This window comes from Xiphophorus hellerii, chromosome 1 (genome assembly GCF_003331165.1).
Source record: "Xiphophorus hellerii strain 12219 chromosome 1, Xiphophorus_hellerii-4.1, whole genome shotgun sequence".
Lineage (NCBI taxonomy): Eukaryota > Metazoa > Chordata > Actinopteri > Cyprinodontiformes > Poeciliidae > Xiphophorus > Xiphophorus hellerii.
The window spans coordinates 31,603,776-31,618,130 of record NC_045672.1 but is presented as its reverse complement, the minus strand read 5'-3'; the positions used below and the strand labels follow the sequence as shown (position 1 = coordinate 31,618,130).

Below are 14,355 nucleotides of genomic sequence, written 5' to 3'. Positions count from 1 at the left end.
CAAATGTGGAGGATTTATCTTACAATGTTCCATCATTTTCAATTCCTGTCCTCAGAGTTTTCCACACGACAACGCTAAAATAGCATATGTGCTGTCCCTGCTGTCCGGTCGAGCTCTGGCTTGGGCCGAAGCTAAGTTTTCCTCCCCCACTGATTTTGGTTGTTCCTATCCCGATTTCATTAAAGAATTAAAACAGGTGTTTAGTCAAGAAACAGACCAGACTTCAGCTTCCCAAGAACTCTGGAGCCTAAGACAGGGGCAAAGAACTGTGTCTGATTTTGCCATTGACTTTAGGATAAAGGCAGCAGCCTCAAATTGGGATGCCACGGCACTTAAAAGTGCTTACTTTCATGCATTGAGTGAACAGATTAAAGATGAGTTAGCTACTCTGGATGAACCTGCGACTCTAGAGGAGTTTATAAGTCTGACCATAAGACTGGATAATAGAATTCGGTCTCGAGCCAAAGAGAGAAATCGCCGAAATCCCTCAGTCAGAGCCCCCCTACAAGCTACCCGTCCTAGTCTTCAGGAAGCACCCAACCCCTCGGAGACCGCAGAACCTGAACCCATGCAGCTGGGTAACACCCGCCTGACACCTGAGGAGAGGCAAAAAAGACTAGTCTCTCGATTATGCTTGTATTGTGGGGGTCCCAACCATTTCATTGCTAACTGTCCCGTACGTTTAAACTTGCAGGCCCGGCGGTAATGACGAGGAGGCTGCCGGTGCAACCCACTAATAGAAGATCTCGTCTCCTTATTTCCGCTACACTGTTCCATCGTCATCAATCTCTTCCTCTGGCAGTTTTCATCGACTCAGGTTGTGAACAAAATCTAATTGACTCTACCCTTGTTGAACAACTAGGAATCGCTACAGAACCACTTCCGGCCCCACTTCGTGTTTCAGCCCTCAATGGTGAGGTCCTGCCCAGAATAACCCAGAAGACTACACCCGTCCGTCTTGTGATTTCTGGTAACCATTCAGAGCAGATTTCTTTTTTTGTTTTCCCCGCAGTCAGTTCCTCTGTTATCCTGGGGTTCGAGTGGCTACTCGCACATAACCCACAAATAAATTGGAGAAAGGCTACTATTGAGTCATGGTCCAGTGATTGCCATGCAACTTGTCTCCACTCTGCCGTTCCCCCGACTTCTATAACAGCAGAGCAGCATGAGACCAATTCCCCTGACCTTTCATTGGTTCCCCTCGAATATAAGGATCTGGCTGCAGTTTTCAGTAAGAGCAAAGCACTCACTCTACCCCCCCACCGTCCCTACGATTGTGCCATAGATCTGTTACCTGGAGCTCCACTACCCACCAGCCGACTTTATAATATCTCCCGTCCAGAGCGTCAGACCATGGAGAAATACATTAATGACTCGTTAGTAGCAGGCATCATACGCACTTCTTCGTCACCCCTTGGGGCAGGGTTCTTCTTCGTGGGGAAGAAGGATGGGTCCTTGAGGCCCTGCATTGACTACAGGGGGTTGAACCAGATCACCATTAAAAATAAATATCCTCTACCTTTGCTTTCCTCAGCCTTTGAACCCGTCCAAGAAGCTGCAATTTTCTCAAAACTCGATCTTCGTAATGCCTACCACCTCCTTCGCATTCGCGAGGGAGATGAGTGGAAGACGGCATTCAAGACACCCATGGGACACTATGAGTATTTAGCTATGCCGTTTGGGTTATCTAATGCGCCTGCCTTTTTTCAAGCCCTCGTAAACGATGTCCTCAGAGATTTTATTAATGTGTTTGTCTTCGTTTATCTAGACGACATACTGATTTATTCCAAGTCCCTGGAGGAACACAAGCTGCATGTCCGGAAGGTTCTCCAACGCCTTATGGAGAACAAACTGTACGTTAAGGCAGAAAAGTGTGAGTTCCACCGATCATCGGTTACCTTCCTGGGCTACGTCCTTGAGAGCGGGCAGGTAAGACCCTCAGAGGACAAGATCAGAGCTGTGTTGGACTGGCCTAGACCCGAGACCCGTAAACAGCTGCAGCGGTTCTTGGGCTTTGCCAACTTTTACCGCCGGTTCATACGAAATTATAGCCAGACCGCTTTACCTTTAACTGCACTCACATCCACCAAGTCTAGTTTTACCTGGACCCCACAAGCAGAGGAAGCTTTCAACCGACTCAAGAACCTGTTTGCTAATGCCCCAGTACTAGTCCAGCCTGATATAGCAAGACAGTTCATCCTCGAGGTCGATGCTTCTGACTCTGGAGTGGGGGCCGTGCTGTCTCAAGTCTCAGAAAAAGATAATAAGACTCACCCCTGTGCATTTTTCTCCCGCAAACTTTCGCCAGCAGAACGCAATTATGACGTGGGGGACAGAGAGTTACTGGCTATCAAGCTCGCCCTAGAGGAATGGCGACACTGGCTAGAGGGAGCTGAGCATCCCATTGTAGTTTGGACTGACCATAAGAACCTGTCTCACATTCAGTCAGCCAAACGTTCCAACCCTCGACAGTCTCGCTGGTCGTTATTTTTTTCTCGATTCAACCTGTCTATCTCTTACCGTCCAGGTTCAAAAAATGTCAAGCCGGACGCCCTCTCTAGACTGCATGCACCCGATGACTCTGAGAAAGAACTTGCTCCCCTGCTGCCCTCCAGCTGCACGGTGGGAGTAGTTACCTGGGAGGTTGAAGACCTCATCCGTCAAGCCCAGTTAACCGAGCCAGTCCCTGAGTCATGTCCACAGGGAAAGACGTACGTCCCCGCTTCCGCTCGATCCCGCTTTCTGCAGTGGATACATTCCTCCAAGTTTTCCGGACATCCAGGTATCAGTCGAACTATTGGGTTGGTCAACCGAAGGTTCTGGTGGCCATCAGTTCATAAGGATGTCAAAGAGTTTGTATTAGCATGTCCAGTCTGTTCCAGGAACAAGTCCTCCCATCAGCCACCCACAGGATTACTCCAGCCATTACCCATCCCCAAGAGACCTTGGTCCCACATCGCTGTTGACTTTGTCACGGGATTACCTCCATCTAAGGGTATGACCACCATTTTCACTATTGTTGACCGCTTCTCCAAATCCTGTCATTTCATTCCCCTTCGCAAACTCCCCACTGCCGCTCAAACTGCCATGCTCCTCATAAAACACGTTTTTAAGTTACATGGCATTCCCCAGGAGATCCTTTCCGATCGGGGTCCTCAGTTTATCTCCCAAGTTTGGCGACAATTTTGTTCCGCCCTAGGGGCGAAGGTGTCACTAACCTCTGGTTACCATCCCCAGACTAACGGCCAGACGGAGAGGTTGAATCAGGAGCTGGAGGCCATGCTGCGTTGCCTGACTACATCAAACCCTGGAGACTGGGCTCAATATCTACCTTGGGTAGAATATGCACACAACAGTCACATTTCAGCAGCCACAGGGTTTTCCCCGTTCGAGGTGTCACTTGGCTACCAGCCCCCTCTTATGCCATACGACGAGAAGGACATATCTGTCACGTCAGTACAACATCACATTCGCCGGTGTAAAAAGATCTGGTCTGAAACCCTCTCAGCACTTAATAACACTGCCGCGCAGAACAAGAAACAGGCTGACTGGAGAAGAACCTCTGCGCCCACTTACTTGGTCGGTCAGAAGGTCTGGTTGTCTACCCGGGACATACCCCTCAAGTCCATGTCCAAGAAATTGTCTCCCAGGTTCATTGGCCCGTTTGAAATAGTGTCAATCATCAATCCGGCAGCTGTACGCCTCCGCCTTCCTTCCTCCCTACGTGTTCATCCTACTTTTCATGTCTCCCAGCTTAAACCGGTCCTTTCCAGTGATCTTTGCCCTCCGGCCGAACCCCCTCCTCCCGCCCGTCTTATTGATGGTCACCCGGCATACTCCGTCCGCCGGATTGTGGCTTCCCGTCGGCGTGGCCGGGGTCGCCAGTACCTCGTTGACTGGGAGGGCTACGGTCCGGAGGAACGCTCTTGGGTTCCGGGCTCCTTTATCCTGGACCCCTCCCTTATTAGGGATTTCACCGCCTCGCGGCCCTCCTCCTCTTCTCGTCCGCCAGGTGGCGTCCGTTGAGGGGGGGGTACTGTTAGGTTGGGGTTCCTTTTCCTGTTTTATTTTGTTTTCTTTTCCTCTTCTGTCCTGGGGTTTTTTTTTGTTTCTGGGAAGCTGCGTTTCCTTTAACAGCCATCAGATGTCACCAGTGAGCGGAGCCCCTGGAGAAGTGTGCCGGCCAACCTGTAGACGCACCTGCGTCTAATTTTCGAGAGCTGCGGAGGTGCTTCATAAGGACAGCCTAGCTGACACTCCAGTGCCTGAGTGTTTGCCTTCACTGATTTCCTTGTGATCGCCCTGTGACTCCTGGATGTGGACAAGCGCTTCCCCCTGGATTTCCTTGTGTTCCTCACGACGCCATTGGTATTACCAATCGGTTGCCTTCCTCCGTGCACTTACCTCCCTGGTCCCTCCCCGTGGATCCTCTGTGCCTCGCCACCGGCTGAGCCTGCCAGCCCTTCATGTTCCGGGGGCTAACTGTCGAAACTCCGCTCGGAAGCCAGCTCACCCTGCTCTCCAGCTGCAAGGCTTACCTGCTCGCTCTCCGACGGTAACTCACTTCTCCAGCCGCCACCATCGACAATACTAACCTCCGCATTCAAGTAAGCGTCCTACGAAAGATTCTCAGAATTATTCCATTTGAACCATCCCGTGTCTCACTCCGCTTTTTCTCATATACAGTCTGACGACCAGTTTCCTCCAGTCCCAGGTTCCAGAACTATTTCCCCTGACCCCTCTTCCTTTCACCAAAATAAATATTATTGTTGTTTCATATCGCTCCTCTTGGTGTGTTCTTGCATGTGGGTAACCCGGCTATCACCCACCATGACAGTAGAACCCCTCTGCTAACAAGACAGAGGAATACCAGAACTGAAAAATAAAGATTTATTTCCTGTCTAAAGCAACATCCAGCTGAATATTCATGCACCATTAAGTCACTTAAACTTTACCAACCATCACATCAAATATTGATGATTGATTTGGTTTGATTTCTTCCTGGAGCCTAACACTTGGGTGGGTCCAAACGAGACAACACCAACACATCATGATGTATTGCTTTATGAGACCTTTGGCCTACTTCATGTTGTCAGAAGGTTTCTATGTGGATAATATTATTAATTCTTTAGTTAACTGCACAAAACCTTCAGTGTTGCTAGTGAAACTGAATCAAAAACATGAGAATATAAAATAATATTGTTATACTTGCACACAATTAATAGAGGGCATCAAACTTATACAATTTTAAAGCACATTTTTACAGTTACTTGAATCATCTAAGCACAGCACTGAAATATTTCCATAATCTGATAAAACCTGACACATTCCTGCCTCACCCATCACCAACCTGGACTTCTGGTCAGAAAACCTCAACAGGACGAATTGTTGCCTGGATAAAGACATTTTGTTCCTCTGTCAGATCATCAGTGAAGGTTTATAAACCCTCCATTCCCTGGTTGAAGGCACACTGCTGCTAGTGAATCTGGTTTCTGCTGCTGCTTTGATTCTTCATCACAACAAGGTAAAATTTGACTGAACAAACCCAAAAAAAGCTGCTTACAATTCTGTTCTTCTAATATATTGTTAGGATGGCCCTTAGCGGGAGGCTGAAATAGGAATCTGGAGGCAGGGGTAGTGCAACCAACCAGGTGTTTTAATCTCCAACATTTAACAAAGATGACATTCCTGCTTACATGGTCATGAGGTGTCGCAGCACCCGCACCTATTACTCCTATCATGTGGCCAACATGCAGGCTTTGTAATCCTGGGCGGCACCAATTAACACACTTCTCAAAAGACAGGGTTGAACAAACCACATATACATCAAACAACTTAACAAAACAACCAATCTTCAACACATAAATAACACACATTCTTCGTGGTTACATACTCATTTACTATCTAAAACTACCCTCTTATAAATATTAATTTATTCATCACTTCTAAAATGCCTCAGGCTTTGTTCCCCCTCTTCCATCTGCACTTGGTCTCTTCCAGAATCTTTATCAGGTGTTCAGGCCCCGGGGACTCTTTTCGCCTGAACACCCTACAGAGGAACAGACAGAGGTAAGTCATAACCTACAAACATTTGTAATACATTTCATAATTACCATATTTACTTCATTTATATTATTCCCCCCCCAGGACACCCTCAATACTCACTGAGATGCCCTGCATAAAACACCCAATAAAATACTTCAATCTATTTGTACCCGTCTCATTATCATTTACACATAATTAAAGTGTTATCCTGACCAGTAATGAAGACCTTCATTACATATATGTTATGATAAATTCTAGTTCTGATTCTCAGAGACATGACAACTTGTTTCCATCATGTTTATATTGATGGATGAAATGTATGATTTGGTTCAGCAGCTTGTTGAAAATGTTGTAGAAAATCATCTAATATTTTGAGTCATATTTCAGAGTAACTGAATGTTTCTTATCTTCATACAGATGAAATTTGTTCTTTTTACTTTGTTCCTTTGTGGATTCATCCTGGAAATCAATGTGAGTGAAAATCTTCTCTTCTGTTTGCTGTTTAGAAAATCATTTCTTAAAAATCTACATTTTGTGTTTTTATGTCTTTATTTTGACTGTATGTGAAACAAGCAGTGAAACACAGAAATGTGTCTGTATGAACAGCAGATAAACGATGATAACGTTATCTTCAATCAACTCTAAAAACTTTGAAGACAAAAAAGTTTTTAAAAGTAATTATTTTTTATATCTGTCTCTCTTGGTTAACAGGGAAAAAGTTCATCAGGAGGTTTGTGCTTTAATCTTTCTGGTGTTTTGAGTTCACAAGGTGGCGCTGCAGGTTTTAGTATGAAGACAAGCTGGGCATGAAGGCTGATGTTGAATGTTCATCATTTATTGGATCTAAAACTGTTAAACATGAATTTATCTTTAGTTCGTGGGTGTTTGGACTTTTCTGTGTCCTGATATGAATATGATCTGAATGTCTCATATGCAGCATGCCTCCCAGAGGAAAAATCCCTTGTTGCCTGTGAAGGAACAGTGGCTCGACTCCACTGTGGTAAGATCACTGGTTTCACTGGTCGGTTCTGGAGCATTACACCATGAATACATTCAGATTTCCAACATTTCCTCTTCGCTCTGGCAGAAGAAGGTCAGGCTATCTATGTGACCAGTGCTACATACGGACGCACTGATAAGAAGGCTTGCAGTGCTCGTAGACCGGCGGACCAGCTAGAGAACACTGAATGCTTCACAGACGCAGAGGAAGTTGGTGAGAGGTACAGAGCTTCAGTATTTCCTGAAGGTTTATCAAACTGGATGTGAATGAGTGAATGAGGAGGTCTAAGAAAGGCAAATCGCTGACTTTGATCTGAATCCACAGATGCAACGGGAAACAGTGGTGTAAAGTCAAAGCCAGTAACTATGTGTTCGGAGATCCCTGCTATGGAACCTACAAGTACCTGGAGGTGGAATATATTTGTTACGGTGAGTTCAGGCTCTCACTTCACTAAAATCCTTCTCAAAACAGGAACAGCTTCAACAAGTTGGTGCAACACAAACAGCAACTTTATGGATGTTGTTCCTGCTCATTTGAATGTTGTGCCTTTTCTAAACAAACAGCCATCAGTAGCAGCTTTATTCACTTTCTTCTTTAGCCTGATTAACAAATCCAGGATCTTAAATTGGTAAATAATTAAATACATACAAATTTTGTTTTCCTTAAACTTTAAAAAATACTCTGTGCTAAATTCAGTTGTTATTTTTATTTATCTCTTTGTTTTTGTTTCCTTTGACTCTTTTTTAGTTTAAAGATAGAAATCACCATAATGTCATAAAAATTATTTCTTCAGGTTTGGACAACCCTGACCGCCCTCCTCATGAGACTGTCTTGGTCAGAGGCTTCTCCAGACTCGCTGTAATACAGACTGCTACAAGAGATCTCTACTGCCGAAAGCCATCAGCATCTACACTGTAAAATCTAATTAGTTATCAATAACTCAAAAAGCATGTAAACTGACTGCCCTTAACAAAACAAGTACATAAAAGTACATATTTTAAGTTGCACCAACTAGTGCATCCTTTGGAGAGTACACTTACAGATGAGTTAAAGCAGCTCAACCCATCAAGCACTTAAATCAAGAGCCACCTGCCTCAAATATCTATGCATAAATCAAAACAGGTTCCAATCTTCTGAGTCCAACTCCAAAAATACTTTATTGATTCCAAGTGGAAATTAAATGTTGTTGTAACTTATTAATTCAAATTCTTCAGTTCTTCTTGATGCTGACGGCTGTTGACAGGAATGATCTCCTATAGCAGTCTGTATCACAGTAAATCTGAAGAAGCCTCTGACTGAACACACTCTTTTCCCAAGACAGTCTGAAGAGGTTGTCAGGGTTCATAGTTTCTTGATTTTATGAATAATCCTCTGTGCATCATCATCATGTCCAGAGGTTCCCCAGTCGTGCCCAGAATAGAAGCAGAAGTCGCCTTCTTCATCAGGATGCTGATGAAGACTCTGGTGCTGCTGCCCCAACAGATGATGGCTGAAGACAACAAACTGAGAGAAGATCTGCAGCATCTTGTTGAAAACCTGGAAGGATCTTAGCGTCCTCAAGAAGCTGACAGAAAATAATCTGAATTACAATTAAACATAACAAATAAAGTAATATCACAGATTATAGCTTTGAAAATCTTTTTATTTTTCTTCCTGTTGTATCAAACTTAAAGACAGTTTTTCTCTCCAACTGCTTCTCTTTGTAAACTTCTTCAGCCAAAATAAAACAAAAAGCTGAAAGAGGAATATGTACATGTCCTTACTTTAAATAATTAAGTTTTTAAGATTAACAATGTATTCCTCTCATTTCACAGGAGCTAGGCTGGTAGCTGAACTCTGCTGGCAAACACCAAACTGTTAGCAAGCAACCCTTGTCAGTGTTTGTAGTTAGTAACAAATATATCCATGAATGACTTTTTGTTATTTCACCTTCAATGAAACGCTGGTAAATACAAACTGAATGTTCCCATAACTGAGTGGCTCTTAGATGCTCATGTGAGAACTTAGCAAGCAGGTTATGTAGAAGTCACTGGGGCCACGACCAAGTGGAACTGGGAGAACTCAGAGTACAATAATCCACATGAACATCACATCTAGAAGTGAATATTAATGAATAGTTCTACATCACCCAGTTCTACAGTCATTCACTGAGAGAACAGACTTTAAACTACTGCTGGTAGTTTATAAATCACTGAACGGATCAAATATCTGCTGCTGCAGGATCAACCTTCCAGACCTCTCAGCTTCTGTTTCTGGTTCTGCTCTGGATCAGAACCAGAACCAAACATGGAGAAGCAGCATTCAGCTTCTATGCACCACAATTCTGGAACCAACTTCCAGAAAACTTCAAAACAGCCAAAACACTGAGTACCTTTAAGTCAAGGCTAAAACCCACCTGTTTAAAGTTGCTTTTAACCATAATGAATGGAACACTGATCAACATGATATTGATGATTATTGATGATATTGATGATCGCTCTGTTTTTATGACTTTTTGTTTTTCTGTTTTATGATGTAAAAAGTTCTTTTGGTGAAATGTGCTATACAAATAAACTTGATCGATTGATTTGCAATAGACCACCAGAAGGCCCAAAACTCTGATAGTAGTTTTATGTTTTGATTCCTATATAACAGAAAACCCACACATGCACACGCCCACACGCCCACCGCATCCACACATGCGCACGCACACACACACACACCAATACATGCCCACACATGCACACACACACATATGTTTGTCTCTCTATCTTTGCAGGGACTTTCCATTGACTTTGATTAATTTCTACAACCCAACCCTAACCAAAACTCAATACACATCCTAGTCCTAAACCTAACTCTTAACCCAAAAACACAATTTCCCCTTGTGGGGGCCAAGTCCTGGTCCCCACAAGGGGCAGTGTCTCCACAATGTAATATGTGTCAGGAAAATGGTCCCACAATGCATCAAATACCTGCTGCTCACACACATGGCTGCGTGTGTGTGTGTGTGTGTGTGTGAACCAGGTTTTTATGTGTTCATGGGAACCTTTCGTCCCTCTACATTGTGGGGACATCTCTTGGTCCCCATGAGGTAAAATGCTGATTTTGTGTAACAGTAAGGTATGTGATGGTGACTGAATGCTTGGTCTGTCAATGAAACACACACACACACACACACACACACACACACACACACACACACACAGGCCGGTCTGTCAGGATCTCCCAGGCCTTTTTCTCTCCACAGTTCGCTCCTGGGCTGCTGCATTATTAACATAAGAAAAACTCCAGAGGACAAACAAATCTGGGTATTTAAATCTTATTTCTGAAAAGTAAAGAAAAGACTCACATGTTAGTTTTGCTTACGGCAGTAACTCAGGATTGTGCTCCTTGTGTTAATGGAGGAGTGTGTAAATGGCTTTGCATTGTTCAAGAGCCTTTCCTTCACTGAGGAGCTCAAGTAGTTGAAGAAAAACTCCAAGGAATCTTTAAAATAACGTGCAGAACGGCCAGGTCCACTTTAATTGTGACCAGAGTGAGTAAGGGGAAGGCTTGGGGTCAGAAGGAGGTCAATCCTGAAGCTACTTCTTCACATTTCTGATTATTAGAGCTTATTTAACCTTTTGCTGTTTCCTGGTTGTCAGTATGTTAACGTCAGGCTTAAGGTGTTAGTTTGGAAAAACCAGTTGGATTTTATGCTGTTGCTAAACAAAACTGTTCTTATTCTCCCTGAAATGTTTGCCTTAAACATTTTATCTTTGAGAAGAAGCTCTTATCATTAGATATCACACCATTCATACAAGATATTTATGCCTAAATCTTAATCCGTTTGTAGTTTATAGCATGTTGCTGATGCTTATGGGGATCTCATTCAACATAAATATTCATAAACATAAACATGAGCCTCCAGTCCCAGACAAAGCAGCACAGACTCTGGTGCAGAAACATCCACATCACATTTACAGATAATTTTCTCTCTGTGCTTTTCCAGAATCCCAAGGCCTTAGAAACGACTTGGTGACCATTTCCAGACTCAAATAGCAAAGATTTATTTCTTCTCTCTTCCTAAATGTATTTACATCATGGCATGATAAATGAAGCTATATTTCAACAAAATCTATAGAGAGGATTGAAATTAATTCATCATTTAAAACAGCATTTTGTAGTTACTGGAATCAACTTTGCATGACACTGAAATTTGTCCACAATCTGACAAAACTGAGAAAAAGCAAATTCAGAAGGAATCGTTAGCTCCAACATGTTTCCAGAGATATTAGTAAGGTTTTAAATATTGAACTCATCCAAGAGTAAAATAACTGGGATTTCATAGAGCAGATAAAGACATTAATGGTTTATGATTCCTGTATAAAACCAGAGAGCAGATGGAGACGGCTGACAGAATCACGATCCACATCAAGGCCAAGAATCTTTAACAGAAAATCCCACCTGGCTGCTGCAGCCAGTAACTAAAACCCAACTGGGTTTTTCCATCCCAACATTTTCAGTCTGGTGTACCTGCTAGCTGGGCTGGGGGCTATAAAGAGATGATCAGTAATTTATCAACAGGAATGAGGAGAAAAGGCTTCAGGTGTGACACACCCATCACCAACCTGAACTTCTGGTCAGAAAAACTCAACAGGCTGAATTGTTGCCTGGATAAAGACATTTTGTTCCTCTGTCAGATCATCAGTGAAGGTTTATAAACCCTCCATTCCCTGGTTGAAGGCACACTGCTGCTAGTGAGTCCTGCTGCTGCTGCTGCTGCTTGGATTCTTCATCACAACAAGGTAAGATTTGACTTAAAACTGGAAAATTAATAGTAAGATTAAGTCTTGCAAAAAACTTTATGTTCATATTTATTAATTCAACTGTGCCATTTAGTTTAGCAGATTGTTGAAAATATTTCAGCAAATCATTGAGTTTTTCTCAGTCATATCTCAGAGTAACTGAATGTTTCCTATTTTCATACAGATGAAATTCGTCCTTTTTACTTTGTTCCTTTGTGGATTCGTCCTGGAAATCAATGTGAGTGAAAACCTTCTCTTCTCTTTGTGGTTTGAATATCTGTTGTTAAAAACATTATTTTACTGGTTTTATTTAGCAATTATAGTTTTCTTGTCATTCAGTTGTTAACCAGATTTTAATTTGATGCTTACATCTCTAAGGAGCTTGAAGTAAAAATCCTGCCGTTTCTATTTGTGATTCATTTTGTTGTTGGTTTTTTTTAACAGGCTGGACGTGGTTTTCAAAAACCGAAAAGTTAGTTTTGCAAGTTTTAGTATGAACACAAGATTATTAAATCTAAAATTATGAAACATAAATTTTGCTTTAGACCATGGATAAACATTTCAGTGTCTTCATATTAATATGATTTGAATCTCTCATATAACAGTTCTTCGTGTGGCATGTGAGGAATCAGTGGCTGAAATATTCTGTGGTAAGGTCACTGGTTTTACTGGTTGTTCTGGAGCATTACACCATGAACACATTCAGATTTCCAACATTTTATCTTCTGTCTTCCAACAGTAAATGGGTCTATATCTGTGATCAGTGCAACATATGGGCGCAGCGACCAGACAACGTGCTCCGATGGGATTCCTGATGAACAGACAGACAAAACTGATTGTGCTACGAGGGCAGATTTAGTGTTTCAGATGTACAGAGCTTCAGTCTTTCCTGAAGGGTTTTCCAACTGGATATGAAATAATAAATCCAAGAAATGCCAAATCACAAATTCTAGGAAACTGACTTTCATGTGAATCCACAGATGCGAGGAGAAATCAGCGTGCGCTGTCTTAGTCAGCAGCTCTGTGTTCGGAGATCCCTGTGTTGGGACCTACAAGTACCTGGAGGTGCTATATCGTTGTGAAAGTGAGTTTATGGTCTAACTTCATTAAAATCTTTATAAAATTCAAGAACAACATTGAAAAGCATTAATGTCACATTTGTTTTATTCTGCTGATTTAAATTTTCTTCCTTTATCTTAAGGACACTCCATCAGTAGCAGCTTTACCATGTTTTTAACCTGATTAACAAACCCAGCTTTTCAATTAGGAAATTAATTAACTGAAATATTTTTTTTAAAGATTCTAAATTCATCCAGATTTCCAAGGTTCCATTTTTTTTATTGTCAGTCATATTTTGTACATTGTTTCTTTTTTTTTAAATAAAAAAAGTTAGCATCCCATAATAAAATATCAAGACTCGGCGTTTGGTTGCCATGGCGATCCTGTGGAGCAGGTTTTGTCCAAACTTTGTAGTCTGGTTAAAACTTTTCCCTCATCCACTTTAATGTTCCAGTCCAGCTCAGTAACACAGTCAGTAGCACTAATGCCTTGCAGCAACAAGGTCCTGGGTTTGAATCCTAGCCTGGGTCTTTCTGCATTTACTTAGAAAGAATATATTTAATTTTTACACCAAAGACAGAAAACCAGCCTTGACTCTCCAGAGGCCTTGTTGCAGCTTTAGAACTGGTGATATTTCACTTTCTGATGTCTAAAATGCATTCTGCTGAAACGATATTGTTAATATTTCCATGTTTTCAGTTCCATCTGCAACTGAATGAAGCGACGATCAGATCTGCTGTGCTGAGGATGAAATGCATCATAATCAGTAACATCTACAGACGTTGTGATCCACTGATGTGCAGCTTCATCTGTCTTCAGTTTCTTTTTATGTTTACTTAGCATTTTATTTGTTTTTCTTCTCCAATCTTCATCTTTTTTTGCTTCTATTTCAACTTTCCTCAATAAACCTGACTTGCATTTACATTTTGCTCAGTTTGTTTTGCTTTGTTCGCTACAAACAGCCTGATGGGGACGAAAACTTTGACAAACTCCTTCCAAATAATTTAAACAATTTTAAACAATTTAAAAACTGTCTCCAGGGTTTGCTGTGGTGGCGCAGGGGCAAAGCACAACCCGCGCATTGAGGCCTTAGTCCTCGTGACGGTGGTCGCAGGTTCGATTCCCGGCCTGGTGACATTTGCCGCATGTCTTCCCTCTTTCTCATTACAAAGTTTCCTGTCGAACTACTTTCAAATAAAGGTCACTAGAGCCAATAAAACCTTTAAAAAAAAACTGTTTCCAGTCTGAACAGGAAGGAACATGTGGAGGAAGTTGGTTGAATGTCTGTGAGAACGCTGCCTGCTGTCATGTGGATCATATCAAGATGGCCGCCAACCAGAAGTGACACATTTAGGATAAGATAAGATAAGATTTATTTGTCATTGTCATCAACAGATTACAGATTGAGATTTGCTCGACTCGAGTTAAGATGCAGGTTATGTATATATACATAATATACAAAGATAAAGAAATAAATAGTAC

At 42.3% G+C, this 14,355-nt stretch overlaps 1 protein-coding gene across 1 annotated transcript; it reads left to right on the top strand.

The window, feature by feature from the left end:
- The first annotated feature begins 5,170 nt into the window (after window positions 1-5,170).
- On the top strand, window positions 5,171-13,797 carry LOC116720635 (L-rhamnose-binding lectin CSL3-like). The gene is made up of 13 exons (XM_032564012.1): window positions 5,171-5,524; window positions 6,463-6,516; window positions 6,757-6,775; window positions 6,983-7,045; window positions 7,133-7,265; window positions 7,370-7,473; window positions 11,738-11,814; window positions 11,999-12,052; window positions 12,259-12,286; window positions 12,420-12,464; window positions 12,554-12,683; window positions 12,795-12,898; window positions 13,573-13,797. Exons 2-13 carry the CDS (start codon window positions 6,463-6,465, stop codon window positions 13,590-13,592), a joined length of 831 nt encoding a protein of 276 aa, XP_032419903.1. The 5' UTR covers window positions 5,171-5,524; the 3' UTR covers window positions 13,593-13,797.
- Window positions 13,798-14,355: the final 558 nt, after the last annotated feature.